The sequence below is a fragment of the Anser cygnoides genome, chromosome 3 (assembly GCF_040182565.1).
Source record: "Anser cygnoides isolate HZ-2024a breed goose chromosome 3, Taihu_goose_T2T_genome, whole genome shotgun sequence".
Taxonomy (NCBI): Eukaryota; Metazoa; Chordata; class Aves; order Anseriformes; family Anatidae; genus Anser; species Anser cygnoides.
The window spans coordinates 75,627,558-75,653,498 of NC_089875.1; the positions used below are offsets into that span (position 1 = coordinate 75,627,558).

The following is a 25,941-nucleotide window of genomic DNA, read 5'->3' on the forward strand; positions in this document are numbered from 1 at the left end:
GCCTGTTAGAACTACTATAAATTTACTTCTGTACTAGTGCAGACAAATTCATGCTGAATTTGGGTTCAGAGGTTTTTTTCCTATCTTGGGCATTATTATCTTACTCTTCAGAGGTAATTACGTCTGTGGCAGTGCAAATGCAAGCCCTGTGACCTTCAAAACAGATAACTCCCTTGCCTTGCAGTGCAGAAGGAACTTCAGCCCTACTTATTCCCTAGGAACTGCATGAAACAAACCATGGATGGACTGAAGTAAGAAGACAGATGGATTTTAGGCATTAAAGGTCCAAATTACATTCCAAGTAAACCTCTGTTCAGTGTCATCTGGCTCTGAGTACACCTTAGTAGATCTCTTCTCTTTTGACCTGGCTGTTCCCTGGGTTCGTGCAGGCCTGCCCAAACGGTTCTTGAAAAACAGCTCTTGCAAAAAGTGGGTTTGGGATGTAGTGTTTTGCTCCGAATCTGTACTGACAGGATCAGCTTAGTAAATGTCACCCCTGGTCTGTTACGGCATGCAGTTTGGTGGCTTCTTGTGTGCCGTGTCTGGCCTCTTCAATTACGATTTTTTGAATAACTTTAATTGGAAAGATGAGAATGTTCACTTCTGCTCTCCATCCTAAAGCTGAGTTATAGTGCTCTCTTAGGAAGTGAAGAGGTATCTTTGAACTTCCTTGTGTTGAAGGTGCTAAATGCAGTTATTTAGCTTCCTTTGCATGTGCTCTAGCCATTAGGGAGTTTGTTATATGGTTGGTGCAGACACTTCTTTGAGATTGTGATCTCTGCCAAATTCAAGCCACCGCCTGTTACGAAATAATATGTGCATCTTGTCAGGGCGGGATTCTGGATGATGAAATTTCAAGTGATTTTTTTTTTTTTTTCCAAAGAAGCATCTCCGGAGTCCGATGTTAGTGAATACACTGAGCTAACCTTGCCAACATGACATAGCATTTGTTTTTTCATCATTTTTCTGAAGTATCCTTCAGCAGACGTTCTCTGGGCACTTAAGAGCTCGACACAGATTTCTGGATTCTGCTCTCAAGGCTCAGTGCCTGAAACCTAGGCCTTGCCACCTGAAGTTGCAAGTCTTAGGCCATTAGGTATTCGTCACTTGAGATGCAAACAACTTAAATAACGAACTCTCTAAGTTCATGAGTGCTTTTTCTCTCCCTTGTATGATGTACTTTACTTTGAGTCCATAAGAGTTTGCTTATGAATAGGGATAATATTTACCAAAAATAGACACAAAAGCTCCTTAGTCTGAAACCCTTTTAATTAGCTCTGTACAGAAATTGTACAGAATGTACACTTTATAAAGTGGTCATACTGATAGAGACAGTATCGTTCTATTTCTAATATCATTCTGTATCGTTCATTTCAGTCTATTTCTGTCACTGATCTGCATGATTGTGTCCTGGCCTTTTTTCATTGCATTCAGACATGGAATATGAAACAGATTACAAGTGAAAATGAAATGTATTATATTCAGGTATTCAAGATGAGAGACAAAAAATATGAATGGTTGTGGACTAACCTAGATTAAAGAAGTTACTTTTCCGCTGTCATTATTCCTGTGAGTTTGTTAGTCACCTTGGAACACAGGAAATTTCCTTCTTTTTAAAATAATTGTGTTCTATTTTGGTTAATGCACATTTTTTAAATACTTTAACTTAATTAACAGAATTAACAGTTAAATGAATAGATGGAAAGCATACTGTATTGAAAATTCTGTAATTATTACTTTGTAAAAGAGAGAAGCATGTTAAAATTTCATGTATTTCAGTCATGTTCATTACCTCTTCTAAGTATGGCGTATTTTTCTTTATATCATAACTTTAGGTACCTTTAACCTATGTAGTAAGAATGAGCTATTGAACAATGGACACTTTGAAAAGTGAATTATTGTTGCTAAATGAACTTATTTTGCATTAAAGATTTCTTTATGTTAACGGAATAATTTAATTTCTTTGCAGATAATGAAACTGCTGTCTATACGCTAATGCCAATGGTGATGGCTGACCAGCACAGGTGAGAACTTCTTTACATTTCCTAGTTTTTTGTTTTAAGGTCATAGAAAACAGCGTGTTTGCTGCAGCTGCTAGAGTTCTCTCAGGAGATCTGCTGCTGAATTGAGTTATCTTCTGTGTGCTTCCCCATGTATTTTTACCTGAGAAACCTGTTTTATTTTATACCTTAGACTGGAACTGGGATTTGTTCTATTGATGCATAAAGAGGAGTTTGTGCTAGGATAAGAAAAACATTGTTTTGTAACTAGGTTGTAGCTTCAAGTGTGTATTTTTTGATGTAAAAGCTGTTAATCTCATGTAGACAATGAGGTTGATACTTCTGGGATTCCTCAGATGAGCAGGTGTTTCTCTTACTCAGCTGTCCTCAGTGTGTTTGGAACTTGGGTGCCGTGCAGTGCCAGCGAAGTAGTGCTGCCACTGGTTTGTAGGCAAGCAGGTAGTGTGCCTCCTGCTGAAAAAGTAAATTGCTTATCTAATCAGGATAAACATTTGTTCTACATAATATCGTGTTGATATCGTGTGCATAGGTTTTTAAATTATGTGATCAGCTCATTGCTGGAGGTTGGAATGACTGGTTCACTTGTAGTCTGACTTATTTTGAGATATTTTATCTTAACTAATTGTTAGGGCTTGAAGGGTTTTATTTGTTTATTTCTTATCCTATTACCATATCATGTGTCTTCCTACATGATTATAGTGATCTCGTGTACAAGTCTTCCTTCTGAACTTTATGTTTAGGAAATCTGCTAGATATCTGGATAGGATGCCTGTGCTGAGTTAAGAAGGAAGATGTGAGTTCGTAGATTTTCAAACCAGAGCTAGTGTTACATTTGTTTTCTGTCTGCAAAGACGTGATTTGGCCATCCAGTGTAATGGTAAGTAGTTTACATTTGAAGCTTGTGCCCAGTGTCACAGTTCATTTTTTTTATGTACAAGTCAGAAGTGGAAGAGTAAAAGTGTTAATGTGCAGATGCTTACAGGCATTTGGAACTCTTCTTCAGAAATCAGTTGAAGGAGAAACAAATTGTGATCAAGTAAGAAATAGAGTACTTGTGTGCAAGTTGCAGTAAATACTTCGGATGTTGTGAGCTACTTTTTATTTACATTTTATATCTCTTTTTGAAGGTCTGTCTCAGAGCTGCTATCAAATTCAAAATTTGATGTGAATTATGCATTTGGACGTGTGAAGAGAAGTTTGCTTCATATTGCAGCAAAGTAAGACTTATTAGAGTCCAGACCAGAAGTTAACAATGAAAGTAATACCACAAATCTAAGGCACCAATGTAAGCTGGAAAACTCTGTAGTATCAGTTAACATTTGTTTTTGCACTACTTTTGATTTTTTTTTTTTGTTCTTTTTACCAAGAAAAAAGTCTCTCTATTGAGAGACAGCTTTTACACGTGATATCAAATGGCTTTCCAAATTCTAGTGAATTCTAGCACCTTGGTGGATACTTTTTTCCTTTCTCACTGGGAAGCAGCTGTTCCAAATTTCTTCATGTGACTGTAACAGAAGGGGAGATAAATTGGTCATTCTCTTTTAATGTATTTTTAAATAATATTTATTCTGGATAAAGGACTTGCATGCAAGTTTTAAATGTGTGACCTGGATTTATTATTTATGTAGCTTTTCTATGTGATAAATATTCATTGCCAAGAAACAGCTAGATTAACATCCTTAACAGAAATGAACCAGATAGTTTCCTGAAAGGCCATTGCAAAAACTAAACTGTAATGAAAAATATGCATTGCATTAGATCCTGCTTTAAATGTTCAAAAAAAAAAAAAAAAAAAGAAATAGTGGTATTGCATATAAATAGCAGGTATTTGGGCACAATAAAGTTAGAAGTTCTGGCTTTCTAAGCAGACTGTTTAAGAACTATTTTCTCCAAGCTTTACATTTCTGAATGACGTGCTTCTTTTATAAAATTTACTTAAAGAAGAGCTTAAAAATGCAGGCAAATTTTTGCAAAATGACTTAACTTAAAAGTTTCTTTGAAATGCTAGATCTGTTGATCACAAAACGCAACAAATCATGTTATGCTGTTTGTGGATTCTCCTTTATCTTGCCTGTTTATTGGATCACTGAGAGGTCATCAAGGTGCCATTTTTGCAACTTATTGTACAGTTAGGCTACAGTTTCTTTGTGTTGGTGTTCAGTGGTGCTGTCATTGAGGAGACCAGTAACAGTAGATAAACTGGTCAGGACAAATACAAAAATATTATACGTTTATCCTCCTTCTCCGCCCTTCTTGTTCAGAAGTGAAATAAACATATATTCCAAATTTTCTGTGTTCTTGGTGACACTGATTATCCAGAGGAGCTGTCCTATTATGAAAAATAAAAAAGAGTTACAGATTCAAATCAAATAGCAAAGAAGCATTTGTATGAGTTTTAGAATTTTTCTAATATTTAAACGTTTTCTGATATTTAAACTTCTAATTGCAACTTCCAGATGCTGAAGTGTCAGAAAAAAATAATATTGGAATTATTATTTAATGGCAAGTTCAGTGCTGTGAATAGATGAAAGATGAAGGAGATGAGAGGAAATTGTAAACAAAACATTGAAGGGATAAAGCACATTTTGATTTACATTTTAAACAATTGATAGCCTTAAAGATCGGACTGTTGGATTTTAAAGTCACTAAAGGCTATCATGAATTAATTTATACAAGTTATGATCAGTCAGTTCTCACTATATTTAAGCATCTTGCCTTTAGCCTTGTGTAACTTGAAGTATGAAGGTGTAAAAAACATTTAGTATTAAGAGTTTTGGCTGATTACAATCTGTACATAGTACTACTGTTTTTATATTGATAAAAATTTGCTTTGTAAATATCCTTGTTATCTTGTTCTTAGCTGTGGATCAGTTGAATGCCTTGTTCTACTCTTAAAAAAAGGAGCAAATCCAAACTATCAGGACATTTCAGGATGCACACCTCTCCATTTAGCAGCAAGGAATGGGTAAGAAAATCTTTAAAACTTAAATAGGTGTTGTACATAATGCACTTGAGCTGCCATGTTCTGTAATATTTTTGCGTGGTTCAATAAAATACTTTGGCTTTCACTCTTGAAAATAGAGATGGCAAACAGGGCACTCGAAGGTTAAAATTCTTACTTTAATATTCAAGAAATTATGTCATAAGTGCCAGTTTCAGTGTCAGGCATTTTATTGCTTTCTTTTAAGCAGGTTCTTAGTTACTTAACATCTCTGTGATCCTTACAACAGTCATCAAATAAAGAGTGCATTTATGGTCCTCTTAGCTAAATAAGGTGAGATTTCAAAGATGGTACTGTAAGGGGTTTGAAAGGTTCAGAGATTTCAAGTTTTTGCTCAGCTAATGTCTTCAAGGTAAGTTTTACTGCAAGGAAAGGAATACAAAGTTTGCACAAACAATATTAAGCAGGGTGAAGTAAGCAAACACCTTTTTGTATTTGGTTACGAGCTTAGGTTACACTGCTGTGTCTAAAAAAAAAATAGGGTTTTAGAGTAAAAATGATTTACTTTCTCTTTTTTAATTGTTGTGCCTTTGGTCCAAGTTGTAAAGACTCCTGAGAGACATCTACAGTGTTATAGGAAAACAACACTTCTTATGAATCAGGGTAGTATGTGCAAGTTGTTAGTGTATATGACAAGCAGTCGACCTGATCATTGGCAAAGGAGTGGAATACAATTTACACATGAAGCCCAGTATAAAATAATTAGAAGTGCAGGAAAACATCATTACAGAAGATGGTGGTGGAAGGTGGTCTTCAATATTATCTTCAGTACAGCAGATAGTTCTAGGACTTGATTTGTGTTCCTTTTGAAAATAATTTTAATATTTAGCGACTTTAGATTTATAGTGGCATGTACAGTTCAGCACTCTTAACCACCCACCATCTATTTTCTTCCTTTGTAAGTTATTTGTGATTTGGAGTGTTACCTATACCTTTATCTCACATCTAGGATACTGCTTCTCACTTGCAAGGACTTTCCACAAATAGTCCTATTACATTGCAATTTTTCAGATGACTCGGTGAATGTAAGTGAAATAGAACAGAGATGGAAGTAAAGTATTCAGCCTTTCTCAAAATGTTAGTTGCATACATAATTTAAGGGAAAAAAAGTCACTGAGAGATTATTACTGTTGACAAATTGTTGCACAGAAACTGTAAACTCTTTCTAGAAGTATACTGAATTTGGCATAGTCTAGCTTGAGTCCCTTAGCTCATATTTAGAGTATACCTCTGCTGCAAACCAGTTTCAGAACAAAGTATCTGACTTCAAGCAGCTTGTCAGCTGGAGCAACTACTGATGTTGTTTGGTATAGGTTAGTTGTATAAGAGATCACATATGAAAACAGTCAATGTTTAATAAAAAGTTTTTCAGGGGAGGTAATCCGCTGTTTACTGGGGAGAGTGTTTTTAATGTGATGTTAGAACGTGCCTTAACTGTTATCTCTAATTGCTTTTTGTGAAAAATGTCAACTTCTTGTTTTGCCGTGTTAAAGATTCTTTTCTCATTTCTTGTGAGAAAATAACATTACCCTGAATAAACTGTCTCACAATTATGTAATTTTTATTTTGAAATTAAAGTTTTGCAGTGCTGGAAGTAAACCAGGTTCCATCTCTGAGGCCAGTGATGGCTTTCTCCCTCCAATTTTTACCAAAATTTCTGAAAGTGTATTTTTGGTAACGTGAAATTCCTTTGCAGTAAAACCTGTCAAAATTACTAAGCCTTTTTTTTCTAAATCTTTTAATATCTTAATTCTCAACCTGTAGTATGTGGAATCACACATATAGTAAAAGTTTTTTTTTTTTCTTTTTAGAGTACCTGTATGTTATGAGTAACTGAATTGTAGCATAACTGGTACTGCAAATGAGGAGGAGGTAGTGTTTAGTACACAGGAGGAGTATCTGTAGGAGAAAGGAGAAATGGCCAAGGGGCACATAATGAAATGCAGAAATAGACACGGGAAACAGTTATGTGGAAGAGAAACATAGTTGTGAGAGGTACTAAATAAAAAGGAGTGAGAATAAGCTATTAAGGGTTAAGCACTTAGAACATTAGAGAGCAGTAAAAGACCAGCAAAACATGAAGTAGGAAAAACACTCCTACTTTCATTAAGGCAGTTTGTGTACTTGCCAAAGATTTACATAGTGTTACAATGAGCATCTCATTAAATAATGATTTAGTGGTATACTGTAAATGTGTTCACTGAAGTGTACAGATGATGATGAACTTTATGGATTTCCATTAGCTGGACTCCAGTGTCTTGTCTCGAGAGTGTGGTTCATGCTGAACTGAAGCTGTTAGAGTGGTAGTTGAGTACTTCTACACTTTCCACAAAAACATTCAGCTGCACAGGTTTTTTGTCCCTTGCTGTCATATGTCACACTTACTGTGTGAATCTCTAGTGCTATTGATAATCACTTCTCTCTTTCAGATGCTCAGTACCATAGTCTTCGTAAAGTAAAACTACCTGCTGTGGTTTTTACAGTGATGAATGAGATTGAGTGAGCGGACCTTAGGAAGAATTTGGTCTTTAAATGATTTTGCATGGCTCAATTGTAATGTTTTATTTTGTTTATAGCCAGAAGAAATGTATGAGCAAGCTGCTGGAATACAGTGCAGATGTCAACATTTGTAATAATGAAGGCTTGACTGCAGTAAGTACTATTAATTCTCATGGTGATCTTGAAATGAAAGCAGAATTTGAAGGTTGTGATTTCTTAGGCTTTTGCCATCTCACATGTAACTAAATAAAGCTGCTGTGCCCAGTGCTCCTGAGAATCAAAAGGTGGTCAAAGTGTATGATATACAAAACTTCTATTTGTGAATATCTTGACAATAATGCAGTCCAATTTAAAATCTTATTTCTGAAATACTTGCATCAGTGCTTAAGCAAATATATCATCATTTTGAACTTAGATTCATTGGTTGGCTGTCAATGGACGAACAGAATTGCTTCATGATCTTGTGCAGCATGTCAGTAACGTAGATGTTGAAGATGCAATGGGACAGACAGCCCTTCACGTAGCTTGTCAAAATGGTCACAAGACAGTAAGTTTCTGAACTTTATTAACTCATTAAAGGCACAAAGAATTGGATAGTGCTACAGTGTTGCTGTGTTATTTTTTTTTTCAGTCAGAAATGTGAAGAATTCTATTGTTTCTCTTAGTATTGACTGTGTACCCATCCATAGGAATAACCCATTTATTCTTATAGCGATGATTATTGTTACTGTTTGTGAGAGTTTAAGTGACTTGCTATGTATGGCTCAGATGTTCTTGTAGTAGTATTATTGCCTTGTTGACTGCAGTTTTTGATACAATGTTAAAAACTTCAAAATTTTTCTTGTTCTTTGTAATGATTCAGAATTGTACTAGCTATTCTGAGCTTTTGAACTCTGAAATTATCTTAATATACTCTGAATAAGAAATTCACAGAGTTGAATCTGATAACTATTTAAAATGAGAAGTAAACAAGTTCACATATATTCACATAGATCAATAAATGAAATCTAAGTTTTAGCCTCAGCCTTGCATTAGGGCTGAGTATGTAGTCTTAGACTAGAGGTCTGGATGCTGTACTTGAACTGCATTACAGCCATGTAGAGTCTTGATCTTGAATTATTGTCTCTGGGACTACTTACAGTTTGCAAAATTATCTTTTTTTCTACTCAGCTCCTTTCTGTTGCAGGTCTTGACTTTGGAAGACCAAATTCTGAAAAGTTGATATCTGTAGAAATGTGAACAGAATACAGCAAAAGTTGTTTGATAGTTTGCTCAATATTTTCATATTTTAAATTATGCATACTTCCTTTTTACTTCTATGTGTTTAAAGCTTAAGGTTGTGATAAGCCTGTTCATGTCTGTCATTATACTCTTATTTACTTCTGTTCAAAAAGTATTTTTTTGATTTTTGTTTTGTTTTGAAGTGCTGGTATACATTACTGGAAATTAAATACTTCAATGTAATGAGGCACGCATGACACTAACTAGTTGCAAGCCATTAGACTTCTCCACTGCTGCCTTTCTAATGCTGGTATTTTCTTCTGTTACAGACAGTGCAGTGTTTGCTGGACAGCGGTGCAGATATAAACAGGCCCAACGTGTCAGGGGCAACTCCACTGTATTTTGCTTGCAGGTATGTATTCTCAACATTTGAATATTATGCTAGAAGTGAAATTGTGGAGTGTGTGTTTTTTTTTCCCCTTCAATAACAGTGATGAGGAGGCACAGAAATTAGGAAACAGAAAAGCTGACTTGTATTTAATCTTGCCTTGTGTTTGAATGTAGTTTGGAGCTATATCTAAATGCTTATCTTAGGACTGCAGGCTTATATACCTCTTTCTAACAGACTTTTTAAACACGTAGCTGTGCATGTTATAGCCCAAGTGATAAATCAATGACTACTGAACTTTATTCTGAAAAAATGAGATCTACCAGCTTAAGTTATTTTGAGGAATATTTTTCTCTTTTCAGTAGCTTTTTAAAATCAGTGTATTTTATGGTAGTAATTTGAGTAGCTCTCTCTACTGGGTCAATATTTGCATGCAGTTCTTGTGGGTGGCTGAGCACCGATAACCTTCCCAGGCCATTGCAGATACCCGTCTGCCAGGCAGATTACTTTCGTGACATTTTAAAGACGTCATCTAAATTATATATATATTTTTTTTCACGGGAAGACCCCATAGGTTGAGACGTAGGAGTAATTAAGCTAATGATAGCTACATTCATTACTTTCCAGACATGGAGGTTGTTGTTTGACTATTTGATGTTTATTATGATATTATGGTGTACATGAAATGTTCGTATATACCATAAGATTATAATGTTGGATTAAAATTATATTGTCGCTTTGATCGATTCTGCTTTGTTCACTGTTCAGTTTTATTTCAAAACTAATTGCATATGATAAATGACTTCATGTTCTAGTTGGAGCATTTCTGCTGTTTGTTAGAATATTTGCAGTTCTGTAATCCCTGTGCTTTGGTTATAGGTTAAATAGTTCACTTATGATTAAATGTTAATATAAACAAAAGGAGAAATGGATGGACCTGGTGGCCTGCCAAGAGTTATGTTATGGGAGCCTTGGTCTCTGGAGTTAGAATATGCTGACTCCTGGCAGTTGAGAAGGAGGAAAGCAGACAATAAATAGCTGCTAGCTAATTGAATGCCTTGGTATTTCCTTCAGGGACTGGTATTGGCACCCACTTTAAAAGAAGTAAGCAACCTTGCTTGGAGCTTTTCCATGAGAAGCAAATACATTGCTAGTCCAGTGGTGATATTCTTGTAGAAATGAACAACAGGAGCAGCTGGAAGGGTGGAGTGAATGGGGTGCATTGTAGAAGTAGACATGCCTCATTGTCAGAAGTGCCAGTTGATGGTGCTGCCACCCAGGAAGAAAGGACCCTGGTAACAGGGTGAGCAGACAGTGATAGCAGTGGTTCTTTAAGGCATGAGAAAGGGTATCGGTGCTCAGAGTCTGACTCTAACACTTTTTTGAGGTGTTAAGTGGATGGGCTGTGTCTAAAGAGACTTACAGTGAAGAGTTGCTTCATAAGGCAATTAGTCTTAGCTCCTAGGTGAGATCTGGTAGCTGACTCTTGAGCAGTAGCACTGTGGCAAAGCAGTACATTAGAATAACCTGTTGGCTCCCTGATCTGCAAAGACATGGAAGAGGAGAGCTCAGCTGGGGGCTGTTGAGTGGCCAATAAAGTTATCCCTTCCTCATCAGCTGTTAATTGTTGCTTTTCTTCTGCCTTTCCTCAACTGCTACCCAAGTCTTAGTGTATTCCATTACAGCAAACATAAATACAAATTTCTGTAAGAGGCAAGTAGCAAACTAGTTCATGACATAAAACTTCATTGAAAAACTTCTATCTGTAGCTTTAATTGCTGTCTCTTGTACTGGTCTTTTACTCATTAGATACTTCTGTATTACATTTTGTTAGTAAGTGCGCTAAATGTTGTTGAAGGCAACAGTTAACTAGACTTTCAGTATGTTTTTAAGTCAAAATCTAATCACTGGTACTTCTTTCTTTCCCTGAAGAAAATGGAAAAAAAAAAAAGGTTATGGGAAGTAATACACAAAGTGTTGAGGGATATAAATAATCTTTGGCATTAATTTTTTGTAGCCAGTGATGTTTATGATAGGTGTTTATGAAATCCTTGACTTGAGGAGACATAACTGGTCTATATACCATATACAGAGACCAGTAACACTATGAAATAGACTCTGAATAGAAAAGTAAAAATCATCACTCTTCACTTTTAAAGGCTAGGCAAAACATTCACATTGGTTAGAAAAAGAAGTAAGTTCAATAGATCACTCTTGGTTCTCTCTCTTGTGCAAAACATGGTTTATCAATATCAGTAAAACATTAGTAAGATTTGTTCATTAAAGCACAACCAGATAATGGATTAATAATTAGCCTTTCTCATTTTCCCCTCCTCCTTCCAATCTGGTAGGGGTGAGCAAAGATCTCATTTAGCAAAGAAAACTTCCTCTGAAGTAAACCAAGGTTTTGAATTGAGAAAGCATTCTTTTTGTGCAGGAAGTGCAGCTCATAGATATTTATGAGGCTAGGCAAAGATTATTCACTTCTGAATGATGAGGATGACTCTGGTTGCATAAATGGACCATATCTAATTTTGCACTGTGCTTCTGCACTGGCCTGGAAGGGTAGTAGCAGGAATGTGAGCAGCATTATTTTCTGTCTTGTGTTTCTGCTTACTTTTGTGCAATGTAGCTATTTGTTTCCTCCTAGTTTATGTTGGTTGTATTTGTTAAATGCAATAAAACAGAACTTATCGCTTGTAATAGAACAAAAGTGCTGTATTAACTCACTTTCTTCTTTTGGATAGCCATGGTCAGAGGGACACTGCACAAATTCTTCTGATGAGAGGAGCCAAATATTTACCAGACAAAAATGGCATTACTCCACTAGATCTTTGTGTACAGGTATTGATACCAATACTTTTTTTTCCTGTGAACTTCTATCAGTTACTCCAATATAAACTGATAAACGTTATCTTTTTAGTTTAAGGCTGAAGAAAGATGGTAGTCCTTTGGCAAAACAGAATTGCAAAATATTTTTTTTGCAATTAAATTGCAAATGTTTTTGAAGGTTCCCAGTTGGTACTGTATGCAAAAGTCTTTAGCAGGATATCATTAACATCTTTGAAGACTTTGCAGGATTGGAGATGACAAGAAACAAAGAGTTTGTGGAAATCCATTTGACTAGAAAGTTTGGAATCCTTGGTCTAGTGGTAATAGACTCTGTTTAGGTGTTTGCATGTTTAAATCTTAACAAGAGGTAAAGGCATTCAGAAAGCAGTAATTTTTATTACCTCAACTAATGTATTTTCTTTTCTCTCAAAGAGATACTATCTATAAAACGTAAACAAAACTTACATGGTGCTGCTTCTCTTAATTTTCAAAGGTATTCCGAATGCTATATCTAAATGATGAAAAAGAACAAAGCTGTAAAATACGATGCATTTTCCACTGCTGTACACTTTTGGCTTGGTACAAAGTATCGTTTATACTGCTTACTACTGTCTTTTTTTTTGTGTGAATACTTACAGTTTTCTGTAGAATCAAATTGAGGTTACTGCATAAATAGTATGTAATGAAGGGAAGGAAAGTTTTGAACCCTTTGCTAATAATCAGAAGACTAGAGAACTATAAACTGGAAAATTAAAAAACACACTACACTTAATGAAAAATAAGGATAATGCACCTTTGTTAAAGTAACAGTTTTGAATTTATTTCAAGTCTTGATTATCCTGTAGTGTGTAAGAACAACTGGGCAGTAGATCCAATTGCACTTAAAGTGATCATTTTCTAAAGAGGAGATCTCTAGAAAATTGTGAGGTTTATTTGAGGAGATCCCTTGCTCCTGCCTTCTGTAACCCAAAGCTTTAAAAGCAATGTAAGGCATCAAAAATAAATGAGGTCTATTTTTTTGTCTGAAAATTGTTCAGAAGTACCAGGTCACTACACTCTCTCACTACTGTCTCTGCTATGAAGCTCAGAGTTAGTTTTTTGCTTCATTATGCTGTAATGACTTACCATTACCATAAAACCACATGAAGTCTGCTCAATTTTGAGGCTTCCTGCAGCGACAGACCTGGAATAAAGTATAACAGTATGTACATAATGGTACTATTCTTATTTTTTTTTTTTTTAGTGATCAGAGTTTCAAATGTCTTCTTTAGTCTCTAGTTTTATGATCCCTAGGGAACTAGAGAGATGGGAACCACTTCATACATCAGGATTCTGTTTTTTTTTTTAAGCTGTGAGTAGTGACACCTGGTGTTTGCTGTTTTGTAGTGATGATTATAGTGCGTTCGAGATCATCTCGTCAAGACAAGCTTGTGATACTGAGTAAAAAAGGAGAAAATGTTTTCTTTTATATCAATTATCTTATTATTTGTTTATGGGTTTGCTTTTCAGAGTAGATGTGTGCTTGTGGAAGATTGAGATTATAGATTCATATATTTCTTGCCGATGTGATGTAACTTTTCATTTGAAGAGCTGAAATTCATTAATTCTTGAGGATTATGGATGGTTTCAATTTTAATATTTAAGTTCTTGGCAACAGGAGCAATTTAATGAATCTGTTATCACTGAAGGGAGTTACAGGCTGTCATGCAAAGCGAAGGATCCTCTGGAGTTACAGCATTTAATAAATTGCATCTTTCCACTGTAAAATTTGATGTGTAGTCAGCTGCTATGTGCCGGCTTAAAAATGCAGCTGTGTTAAGTAAAATTTGATACAAAGAAACCACAAATTCAAGTTCTGTTCTTTCCAAATAATGTTTTTCTCAAAAGGTTTTAGTTTAAGTTAATTTGAGCTGTTGATTTAGGGCACATGTGGAATCAAACTTATGTATTAATTTTGAAGTTAAATAACCTTTTCATCTATTTATCCTCTTTTTCCTTTAACAAATCAGATTTGTGTCTTATGAAACCTTTGGGGAAAGATTTGTTTTGAAGGACTGGTTTCTGGATGTAATTAGGTGGGCTGGTGTCATCCATCAGTAGTAGGAAGAGAAGCTAAATGTGTTTAAGTACTCTGGTAAGTTGCTGGGGAAGTGTTGCTCAAGTGTGTGCTAAGTTTGGCTTTTCAGGTAGGAAAGTGTTACAAAAACATAAGAAAGGGTGTAGGTATGTTTGAGTAGATGTACTGACAGAACTTGATTCTGTCTTCTCCCAAACTCTTTGTGATGTCTAATGTTGATGCAGTATTGACTTTCAGTTTATTTTAGGACTGGATTTCTGCATTCAGTTTTCCTTTAAATGTTTGCAATCCTTAATAGGTTTTAATGCCTATAATACTATAAACCTCAATTTTAATATTTATTTTTAATTAAAAATGTTTTTTGAACAATTGCTTTTTAGGGTGGGTATGGAGAGACCTGTGAAGTCTTAATCCAGTACCATCCTCGACTTTTCCAGACAATAATTCAAATGACGCAGAACGAAGATCTACGGGAAAACATGGTAATACAGTATTATGTGTTGTATAGCTACCAAACTATCTGTGTTGTGGAGGTATTATTGCTTAATAGGAGTATCCTGATTAGAAAAAACTTATCAGCAGTTGACTATTGATATAGTAATTGACTGCTATGTAATTTTTTTCCACCCTGTGGAGAATTTACTGTCTTCACGTAGTTTTAAACAAAAGAATTTGGGTTTAAATGTAGAATCCATTTTAATTTAGTCTCCTAACTTTGTGTATTTGGAAAATTAGTCTAGAAAGTGTGAGAAATAAAAAAAGCAGAATTGTTGCAAGCTTTGTTAGAGTGGTGCTGGTAGAGCATATATGCAATTTCTTAGTGCGTTGATGCCTATTTTACTTCCTTTAGTAGTTACCGGCGCATACCTGTTCTAGGATATGTCTCAAGGCTTGAATAGTCTAGGATTAACTGAACATTAAGAATGTGAGTGCTCAGTCATATGAAGTTGCCACATACAATTAGAGCGTAAAAAGACTGCAGCCACAATTTCATTTGGTTGCTATTGCTATAGATGAAATTATTTCTAAGCTGTTCCTTTTTCAGTGTTTTTTTCTATACCTTGTTTCTTTTATTATTGCTGTGGGGTAGTGCAATCTAAAGCAAGGAAAAAGCAAGCAAACTTTTTTTCTTGATTATATAGAGGGAAGGAAGCATGAGATGACTTTTTCACTTCTAATCTAGCTAGCTTTTTTAATATACTGTTTGCTTGAAAATAGCTGCAAACAATCTTACAGACTGTAAGCTTAAAAAAAAAAATAAGAAATATTTAGTAAGGTATTGGCTGCTGCTTCACTGAACTTGGTTTGCTAGATTTTTGAAGTTTTTATTGTTCTCAGTAATCCCATTACTTCCAATACAAGATTGAGGACCTGTAAGCCCATACAGAAACTGTGTTTAAATTTCTTAGAGAGGATTGAGAAAAATGATTCAGAGATGAAATTCTCAAAGCATATATTAGAAGCGTGGGTAGATGGTGTAGATGATTTCAAATAAAGGAGGAGGTTAAAGGATTACAGCTATGGAACAAAAACGACTCTGCAGAAAGGTAAATGACAAAGCACGCTCATATATCGCAGAAGTGAAGACAGTGAGCAAGGAAAATGGATGTTTTGTCTGAGTAATGGTGTCAGTGTGTGCAAAAGTCAGTTCTGAAAGAAAGTGCATGCAAAATATATTCGGTAACTCATGGAACAGTTATACTTTATTGTAAAAAATGAAAGCATATTTTAAGTATGGCTTTCTGTGGCCAAGTCTGAGTTGTTCTGTCTAGAGACTTGGATAATAAGTAGTTCATGCTGTTGAGCGGCCTTTGACATATTTTAGATGGTCGGCAAGCTTCTTCCTATCCCAAAGTTCTTTAAGCTACGTAACTGTAATTCCTCCGATCTTTTCACAGCATGCATTCCTTGCATTATAATAATTGCTCAATAATGTTTTACAGTAAACAATACAAATGTTTTTGCCTTAGACACTTGTAGCTAGCGATGCAGCTTAACCCTGAGAAAAACTTTCACATAGTTAACGATAGAGAAGTTGTATAAGAAAACTTGCTGAAGCTGCAGGGACTCCAGACTTAAAGGAGTTTAAAAACCAACCAGGCAAATTGGACAAACTATTTTGGATCACAGATGTAATTAGTAGCTCCTGTTTTGGGGCAGAGTGTTGGTTTAGATCACCTCTATGTGAGGTTCCTTTTCATTTTACCCTTCTACAATTCTGTGAGAGGGGTTACTGAACTTTCTGAAAGTGAGAGTGACAAAAGGGAAGCAGATGAGGAGACAGTAGGAAAGCATGATGAACAGTGTCACTGAAGAGTTAATTCCTCCACAAAAAAATATCCAGGAGAGAGAAGAGCATATTACAAAGGAGTTGAAGACAGGACAGTATTTGCAACACCTGGGCTTTGTGAGCCAGGTGATGATGGTACTAGCAAGAAAAAAGGGCAATTTTGTGAAGAGAGGGTAAATAAGTATTGATTCTCAGGTTATGACTTCTTCCCAGAAGGAGGATATCTGGTGTCTTGAGCAGAAATATAGTAGTGAGAGCAAACTCTGGGATCCAGGGTTCATTTACACTTTCATAAACTAGAAGAGGAATGAACTGAAGAGAGAGGTAAATTATGAATTAGCTTTCAGAAGTTGCAATTGCATCCTCTTTGTTTTTCAGATGCAAATAAGTTGTTCTTAAGAATTAATAGTATATGGTTAAGCAATCTGCATTCATAGTGCTCATAATATTATATATCCTGTAGTGCATAAATAGACACTAGAATGTATACGTTTTCAGTAAACTTTGTAAGTTGTAAAGAAACGTTAACTGCGGTTAGATTAGACATTGGGCAGTGCAGAGGCACATACGTTATCACTTCTAGAAATTACAGCTAGCTCGCATGATAATAAACTAAATTAAAGTTTGGTCTGACACTCCATGACTGTGTGATTTTTTTTTTTTTTTAATGACCCAGTTGCGGCAAGTTCTGGAACATTTGTCTCAGCAGAGCGAGAGCCAGTATCTTAAAATCCTGACAAGTCTTGCTGAAGTCGCTACAACAAATGGTCATAAATTGCTTAGGTAAGTATGAGAGGATCATAAATTGACTGATAAGCTTCCAGGTAGTTAGTGCCACTTAATAGTTTTAATAATCTAAACCATCTGATGATGAGCACATGCTGGAATAAATGGATCTCAAATCTGATCCTGTATGACAGGATCCGATTAGATCACTGCCTTCACAAGGATTTCAGGAGAGAAAATTGGTGTCCTCCTTATATAGCTGCTAGCACTTAGAAGATTGAGTTGCAGAGAAGTGTTTTTGATTAGTTTGACATGGGTATGTCAGCTCTAGGAAGGGAAGCTTTTTAGCCATCTGTCAGTCATTACTTCCTAGCTCCCCTCCTTTTTTCTTCCACATCTTTAAATTCTCCATGCTTTCCTAATACATCTGAGAAGACTTTTTTTCCAGACATTTATATCATGTTTGCTATCTCTAATTGTCTTCTGTGGTTACTGATATATGTGTAGGAGCATCTGTATTGCACTAGACCAAAAACTGTGTCTAACTGTGCTGTCTCAGCAGTGCAATCACCAGTTACTTGGAAAAGCACATAAAATAGGAAAGAATATTTTCATAGTGTGCTTTCCTTTCTTATAGTATCTGCTTGAGGGAGTTTGTTCAAAACACATCATCTGTAATGTGTTGGAACTCCAGTCACGTTTTACCATTTTCAATAGCCAGCAGAATTGACTCTAACCTTTATGCTTTACAAGAAGCCAAGGAATTATTTTCTGAAAGAGCTCAAGAGCATGAAAATGTGAATCCCATTTTGTTGCTACAAAGATAACTTTTAAAGAACTTTAGCTGTTGTTGGGCTTCAGGGTGTAATCAGCTTAACTTACTGTAACACATTCCTTGTGTCTTCTATTGGCTCTAATGAAATCTGATCTCCAATACATAAACTATGATAAAGTGCAAAACCATTGTGCAGGAAAGGGTTTCAGACTTGCTTTGTACGTGGATGTTAGCAGAAGTCGTAAGAGCTGTATTAGGTCATATGAGGCAATGTTTGTTTCTATTTTAGTATCTTCAAAGATAAATAAACTGATTATTTTGCGTTTCTGTTTAATTTATGACTGTTACTGCTCCTTTATATTGAGCAATGCTCTCTCAGTATGGCTGTAGAATCAGACTGTAGGAACAGCCTGTACTGTCTCAATGTGACCTGATACGTACACCTGTACTCGCTGAGTGTGGATTGTCTCGCTCAGACAGAAGACAAATTAGAAGCTTTGCATTGCATTGGATGGGCATTGGATTGGAGATGCCTCTACTTAGGGTGTGCTGAGGGCTCTTTCTGGCCCAATTCTGTTTGGTACATTGTCATAAGGGATATGGAATTACTTTCTTTTTCTGTTACAAGATGTGTTTTTGAAAACTGCACCTCTGGTTGTTCTAATTCTGTTGTGTGTCAGAGGCTTCAATCTCTGCTCCAGCTAAGTACTTCTCAGTTGTTATTAGCATTTACATAAAATCATAGAATGGCTTGGGTTGGACGGGACCTTAAAGATCATCATCAGAATGAGGATGAAGGTAGTACGTGGTACATAGACACCTCTGAGCCTGGACCTCTTTCCTCTCTCTCCTGTCCAGCAAATAGTATGTAAAATGCACTCCCTACATTTAAGCCTCTGACAATGTTACTCTAGTATGGCTGAGCTAGTATCATTGGAGTGTTAATTTCCTGGTTGTTAACCTGCAGCCCATTGCTGTCGGATTTGTTCATTGTTTAGTTTGGAAGTGTCTAAAGTAAATTTTTGTAATGCTTCTAGCAGGAAGCCTGGAGTGACAAGCTTCTGTCTGAGGACTTCTGCCTTGAACACCAGCAGTGAGCCTTAAGCCTTTACCGACATAGCCTATTTCCTCTTTCCAAGAAATAATTGTAATGTGACATGATTTGGTCTTGCTGGTGAAGGCTGGGCTTAGTGAAATGTTTGCTAATATGCTAGTAAACACTTCAGTAAACTATTAAAAGCACTTTTTTTTTTTTCTTTTATGAGTCCTCTTCCCAGAGAATAGGGAAATTTTCACCAAGAAAACACTGTTGCTGATGATAAACCTGAATTCAAATGTTTATTATTTTTTTTCCCAATACTTAGTTTCTTGAGTTAACTTCCTGTATTCATAGATTCTTTTGGACTGTAAGCAAAGATTTTCCAAACACTAACTTGAAGTTGTGAGCACAGCTTCTGGTAATATAATTAAGGCCCACTCATCAGAGAATTTACATTACCTAACTAAAAATTAAACTTTCCTATAGCTCCCTATTAGTTCCGTAATGAATAAACAAATTCTTTTATATATTAGTTGGGTTTGTATATTAGTAGCTGTGTGGGTCTATTTTTTTTATTTTAATACCTCTCTGGCAGTCATTTAAAATGTGGTGCTGTAAACAAGTCTTTTTTTTTTCCCATGCCATAGGGAGGGTGAAGTCACAATAAAGATACTGTGATGTTACAGTTGTCCTAGGGACTGTTTAGCAACACTATGCATAACTAATCTAATGTTAAAAATCTATAATGCCATCTAAATTTAAGGTCACCACATTAGGTGTTTCTGTTGTGTTTTTTTTTTTTGGGGGGGGGGGGGGGGGGGTTATAGTTGCTTATGCAAATGTGCCTGTAGAGCACTGAGGAAAGAGCTTTACTCAGAAGTATAATTAATTGATTGACTTTAGGTAGATTGAAACCAGCTGTATTTCACATTTGTTAATTACCACACTGGTAATTGCATCAGAGTTGTAAAGCATCCTCTAAGGTGTCTGTCTTCTGGTTTGTAGTGATCTTATAGTTAGAAAGAATGCATTTAAATCATAAGTACTTTAAGGATAGAATTGAATATATACACCCTTATGAATATCATGTATGTGTATAATAGAATCACAGAATAGTTTGTGTTGGAAAGGACCTTAAAGACCATCCACCTCCAACCCCCCTGCCATGGGCAGGGACACCTCCCACCAGACCAGGTTGCCCAAAGCTTTTGATGCAGCCCAGGACATAGCATGCTTTCCGGGCTGCAAGTGCACCTTGCTGGCTCATGTCAAGTTTTTCATCAACCAACACTCCAAGTCCTTTGCCTCAGAGCTGCTCTCAACACTGTGTAGAGTTGGGTAGAAAAAGTTTTAATTTCTTGCAGGTTTTATTATGTGTTCAGGATTGAAGAATTCTTACCTCTTGGGATTTAAAGAAAGAAAACTGAGATGAATTTGAGAATGTTTTGCTTGTGCATGAACTCATGAATATCTCTGATTCTACGTTGTATTTGTGGTAAAGGAATTCTTACAGATTTCATTGTTGGCCAGTTCAGTTAATAAGGCATAAAACTTATAATGTATTTATTAAATTAGAAATATAAGATACTCTTAAGTAATATCTTCTAGGTCATTTGTTTTTCCTTGAGTAAAGCAGCGACATCTTTATCATCCTGACCCCTTATCTGATTAAGGTAGTTAATGGGCGTTTAGGATAGTAGTTAGATCAGGATGGGCTGTGGCAGCGTATCTGATTAATCAGTACAATTTATCATTGCATGTGGTCTTTTCTGAATTGAAGAATGATTTCAACTATATCCCAATTTGTTTCATATATTGAGATCCTTACTGTAGTAAGATGAATTTCTTAACAGTGGCTCATAAGCAGTGTACATATGCATAAAAACAAATAAAATATTTTGCAAGATCTGGAATTTGGTGGTCTTATTTAAATTTGAGTTCAAATTTTGAGTAGATGTTCATAAAATTGTAGTGCTTGTATTTGATTTTGGGGGCTGGTTCAGGTAAAAGTTCAAATTTAACGGGGTTTAAAGAACAGTTTTTTTTTTCAGCATGTGTATCAGACCCTAACATTAGATTGCTTACTCCTTAATATACTACATTGTTTCATCTAGGAAAAGAAACTTAAATATTCCATTTTTTCCCCCAGCTTGTCAAGTAATTATGAAGCTCAAATGAAGAGTCTCTTAAGGATCGTGAGGATATTTTGCCATGTCTTTCGCATTGGCCCATCTTCTCCCAGTAATGGAAATGACATGGGCTACAATGGAAATAAAACTCCAAGAAGTCAGGTGTTCAAGGTCAGAAAAGTATATGATGTTGTTAGGAAGATAGACGTTAAAGAGATGAATTTCACAAAGCATGCATTCATTAATCAGACATCTCATGAACAGGAAGTAAGTTTGGTTGATGTCCCTACCCCTTCTTAAGTTAAGCCTACCTCTTTCCTTCTCTTTAGTTATATTTTCCATTGGATTCATTTAACTGTTGATGCACATTTCATCTTATGATTTCTTTTTATTTCTTGTTTAATTTTCATGTATTTTTTATTAGATGTTAAAGGTTTAGTTGCTCAGCTGATTTTGGTAAGCTTTTTAAAAGTTGTAGTATTTTATTTAAGAATGTAGTAATCTCAGAATGTGATAATATTAAGCAATATAAAATATTGTATTATTTTAACTTCAAAATGCTATTTATTGATAGTTCTCATCATACAGTTTTATCCAGCTTCACAAAATAGATTGAAATAATTGAATTCTTAATCTGTTTTTCTCACTGATAGTGATTTTTTCCCGCAAGTTATTCTTGATTTTATTACTATATGCTTTAAAATGTGCCAGCTTACTATTACCCTCACAAGATTCTTGTTTTGTAGCTGCTTTCAAACATGTGCTTTAGGCTTTAGTCATTTAGACATTTAATTTCTGAAGGTTGTTTTTAAAATTTAGATGCAAGTTCTTATATAGTTCATATAGGTTGGACTAGGTGATCTCGGAGGTCTCTTCCAACCTAAATGATTCTCTAATGATTCTGTGATTCTTAGCTTACATGATAACAATTTTCCTTAACCTTCACATTTCTTTCAGGGTGTTCTGAAAACAGGGTATTTTGAAAATACTGCAGTTATTTGGTGGTCTGATGCATTTATTAGATTATTTCTAATGACTTTTAAAACAGAGCTGTATTGATAAGTTCATGAGAGATGAAGCTCTAATTCCAGCTGAGTTTAGTTTAAGTAGCTCAATTTTTGTTTAAACTTCTTTCCTTGGAAAGAAGGAAGAAAATGTGGTAGTGGTGATTCCTTTTTCCTTTTTGGGAGAAGGGAAAACTCCCCACTGTATCTCTGGATTATTATGTTGGTAAATATTACAATGGTACTTGAAGACCTGGCAGTTGTATGCCTTCATTGGTGCTAGTATTTGTGTGTGTGACAAGCAGATCAGTGAAACAGATACTTTTCTGTGTGCGTGTGGTTGTTTTTGCTTGAATCTAGGCTGTGTAACTGCTAAGTACGGACTCCTAAATAAACCATAGAGGTTGCTGACCCAAACCAGAAGTTAAAACTTAAATTTAAGCAAAAGTCAGTGCAGAACTTAAAGATTTAAACTTAAGATCTCTATTGAAAATTGTAAAGGGAAGCAGTTTTAAATTGGAATTTACTGTTAATCTTAGGATTCAGTTGTGGGATGTATGTCTATGTCCTAGACAATCTCAATTTTGATAGTCTTTCAGACTGCTGGTTCATGTCTTATGTAAGGTTTTCCGTCAGTACTTTCCAGAGCACAAGAAAGTGAGACAGGTCACCACCGCCTTTCTTTGACTGCTGTTTATTTGAACAAGTAAAGACCTGCAAATATTGGTTTGCTTTATTGTATAGGATGCTAATCTGTTGCTCAATACTGCCTCCTTTCAAGAGTGATTGAGAAACTTTTATTTGGAGGGGTTGTTGGGGTAGCAGTGCTGGGAGTTCTCTCTTCTGGTACCCTTGTGAGATACCAGAGGAACATCAGTCAGGCCTTACTGGCGTTTTTTCTTCTGAACATACTCTGTTTAGGTCCAAACAGATCTGTACCTGATGACTTTTAAAGATGTCCTTCTGAACTCCTTTTAAAGAGCAAAAATATAATTTATCTGGGATTAGAAATGAAGAAAACTTTTTCTCGCTCTTTTTTAATGCTATGTTTTCTTTATTAGTGTACTGTTTGACCATACTTTGCAGCATGTCAGAAATTCCTAGTAATTTTGCCACCTGTCTTACTAATTTTATATGATTCCTTTTTGGGGAGAATTGTCACTATAATCTAGAGTACGATGGATTGAAAAAGTGAATATATCTTGATCTGAGGCTACTGAGGAATGTTATCACTTGACAAGAACAAGAAAATCATAGGGACTCTTTGCTTTACTGAAGTCCCCCACGTGTAACTCACTGTGTACCTGGTCAATTCAGGCCTATCCAAATGCTTTAAAGTGGAAATGCTTAAGACACAGTACCGTACTGATCTTGCAAGAAGCAAAATAGTCTTTGAAGTTAGATGCCCAATCTTGAAACAAGCTACTGCTAACTTAGGTGAAATTCTACCAGCGAGAAACTTTATGAACAGTAATTTTGACAAGGCTTGCATTTGTCACTTTTTCATGTGCCACTCTTCTAATTGCTTTTCAGTATGATATATTAGGGAGGATTACTGGAAAATCTCTCTAGTTGAACAAAATTGTAAAGCCTATAACATTTTCCCCTCATTTCAGATACTATTCATTTGTAGAATTGAATTTACGTCTCTGCAGTGACACAGTCACTTTTTGGATTAGTGATCTCCTGCTTCCTGTATCTTACAAGTCTAATTGTCACCTGGCCAGAGATTTTGCTCCAGGGTAGCAGATGGAATATGGACTTGATTTCTAGCGTCTTGCTTGCTTTCTAGATGGGAAACAAGGAAGGAAGGCATTGCATAGCTAAATCCTTGAATTTGAGGTGTGAGGTGTGCAGCTACAAAAGGTTGGTGCTTGATTAGACAGACTCAGGTGTGTAGTTCCAGATAAATTTTTCTGAAGAATGAAATATGAAAGGTTGAAGAGGTTGAAAGGTTGACTGGAGGTTGTGTTTAATATGCACTTCATGGTAAGAATCAGCTGAAAAATGCTGACTCGTAGTTTTGAAAAAAATGTTGCCAATGGTTTGAATGTCTCTATATTATGCTTGTTAAGTTTTGATCATAGATGCTAATGTAAAATGGTGACAGTCAGGGATATGAAGGTGGTGGGCAGTACTTAGACAGGAATGCTTTATGTCTTGAAGTTAGACTAGAGAAAAAATGTTGAAGTTGCTATGCTTGACTAAACCGTTGAATGAGTTTGTGATCAGAATCAGTGAAAAACTAGCTTTGAAAAAAAATGAGTTGCAAGTTCTGAAAGGCATACTGAGTCTGTAGGAAAGTTAGCAATAAAAGCTGGGATAGCAGCAGCAAAACAGTGACAGGGTTGGAAGAAGAAAATACATTTTTGAGAAGTGGAATATTCTAGTAGAAAACTACATAGTTTCTCTACCTGGTTGTCATTCATTAAGAACAGCTGTATTTTCATTCTTCCATATATTCAGTGAATCTTATTTTCCCTTGGAAAATAAGGGAAATTCTTCAGTGTTATGTCTTGCGGTGAAGGTCTGCCAGATAGGTCTAAGATAGAAGCCAACTTGATCTTGTATGGCAGATGTTTATGTAGAAAGTGGTAACTATGCTGGAGTTGTTCAAGTCATCACCTAGATTAACAGGAGGTCACTAGGAGTACAAGGAGAAGTTAGTCTGTTATAGTATTTAGAGCAAAACCTACTAGTCTTGGAGATCAGGCTGGCTTTCTTTCCTCAAATTTCTTACTGGAGAAAATGGAAGCATTAGAATTTTTTAACAGTAAATTTCAACACAGCTTTTATGGGAAGTTATTTATTGTGTACTGAAAACATATGGTTGGTTACTAGGTATACTGATAATGCTCCAAATACTGTATACTTACATTTCTCTATGCTGTCAGTAGGCCTTACTTTTAAAAGCAGGTTTAGAAGATGAGAAGGTGTTTCTCAATACCTGATAAGTCCTTAAATTCTTTCATTGGTGAAAAATGTTGAAGCAGCAGTAATATATGAAAAAGGGAATGTGTTAATGTTCACTTTTGCTTTTGAAATGCTATTGAAGACTTTAGTCAGAAGTCTCCCTGTACTCAAAATGTATGCTTGTGAAATGTCCCCTTAAGCAGTGTTAAGGAGCAGCGCGGTCAGTCCTCATGGTTTTTGAAATGCTCATAAGAAAGCCACAGGTCTTGCAGTCCTTCCCTTTGTCTGTAGTAGGTCTGCACCTGAGAGCAAATGTGTAACAATGCAATTGTGCTAGGTTTCCATTATATTGGTTATAAGATGGTGGTAGTGAGTAAGGAGTGACTCTGTTCAAATGAAAGGCATAACTTTAAAAATGGCTCTGAGATTTTACTAATAATTCTTTCTATTTCATAAAGCTAGGTATTAGTGACCCCCCCCAATCTGAGACATCTGGGATGCTATCAAAATGAGCTGTATGATCTAACACTATGCATAAAGCACAATTTAGTAGACGTGTGCGTGAGTCTGAATCTCAGTGGCGTTGTATAGGGTTAGCTCCATCCACCTTGTAGGGGGAGCTTCTTTGACCAGGACCTTAAAAAAAAACAAATTGATAAGCTCTTATTCTTAAAACTAAAGGTGTGTATTACTATCTCTGCTTGAATGCAACTCTCAGGCAGTAGTGTGCTGTGTAACAACAGCGAGGCCAAACTGCGTTAACCAGTTCAGTGTTTCACCCTTCCTAAATTATTTTACCTTTAGTACATCTCTACCTTGTTTTCAGTATATATGTAATTTTCTCTTTGTGCCCTGTGGCTACATGTACAGATTTTTTAATGAATATTTGAGTCTTATCTCTAACTTGACTTCCGAAGGATCATTTTAAGCTGATCATTTAAAATGTACATGATATTTGTTTGCCTTAATATTAATGATGTCATAATTGTCTTAACTAATGCGAATATGCTCCTTTTTGTCTTCTTT

The 25,941-nt window shown here is 35.7% G+C and overlaps 1 protein-coding gene across 4 annotated transcripts in view; it reads left to right on the forward strand.

Annotated features, from left to right (window-relative positions):
* Nucleotides 1–25,941, forward strand: part of HACE1 (HECT domain and ankyrin repeat containing E3 ubiquitin protein ligase 1) — a 52,452-nt gene that overhangs the window by 1,176 nt on the left and 25,335 nt on the right. The window contains exons 1-11 of one of the 4 annotated variants that reach the window (XM_013175670.3): nt 1,398–1,485; nt 1,970–2,024; nt 3,149–3,238; nt 4,882–4,986; nt 7,599–7,674; nt 7,937–8,068; nt 9,072–9,154; nt 11,878–11,974; nt 14,420–14,521; nt 17,006–17,112; nt 21,019–21,265. In XM_013175670.3, the coding sequence (XP_013031124.2) occupies nt 1,996–2,024; nt 3,149–3,238; nt 4,882–4,986; nt 7,599–7,674; nt 7,937–8,068; nt 9,072–9,154; nt 11,878–11,974; nt 14,420–14,521; nt 17,006–17,112; nt 21,019–21,265 (1,068 nt within the window). In that variant the 5' untranslated portion in view covers nt 1,398–1,485; nt 1,970–1,995. Of the gene's footprint in view, nt 1–1,397; nt 1,486–1,969; nt 2,025–3,148; nt 3,307–4,881; nt 4,987–7,598; nt 7,675–7,936; nt 8,069–9,071; nt 9,155–11,877; nt 11,975–14,419; nt 14,522–17,005; nt 17,113–21,018; nt 21,266–25,941 lie in introns of those variants that run through there. The other 3 variants (XM_048079195.2, XM_048079194.2, XM_013175672.3) reach the window with 3 other exon arrangements.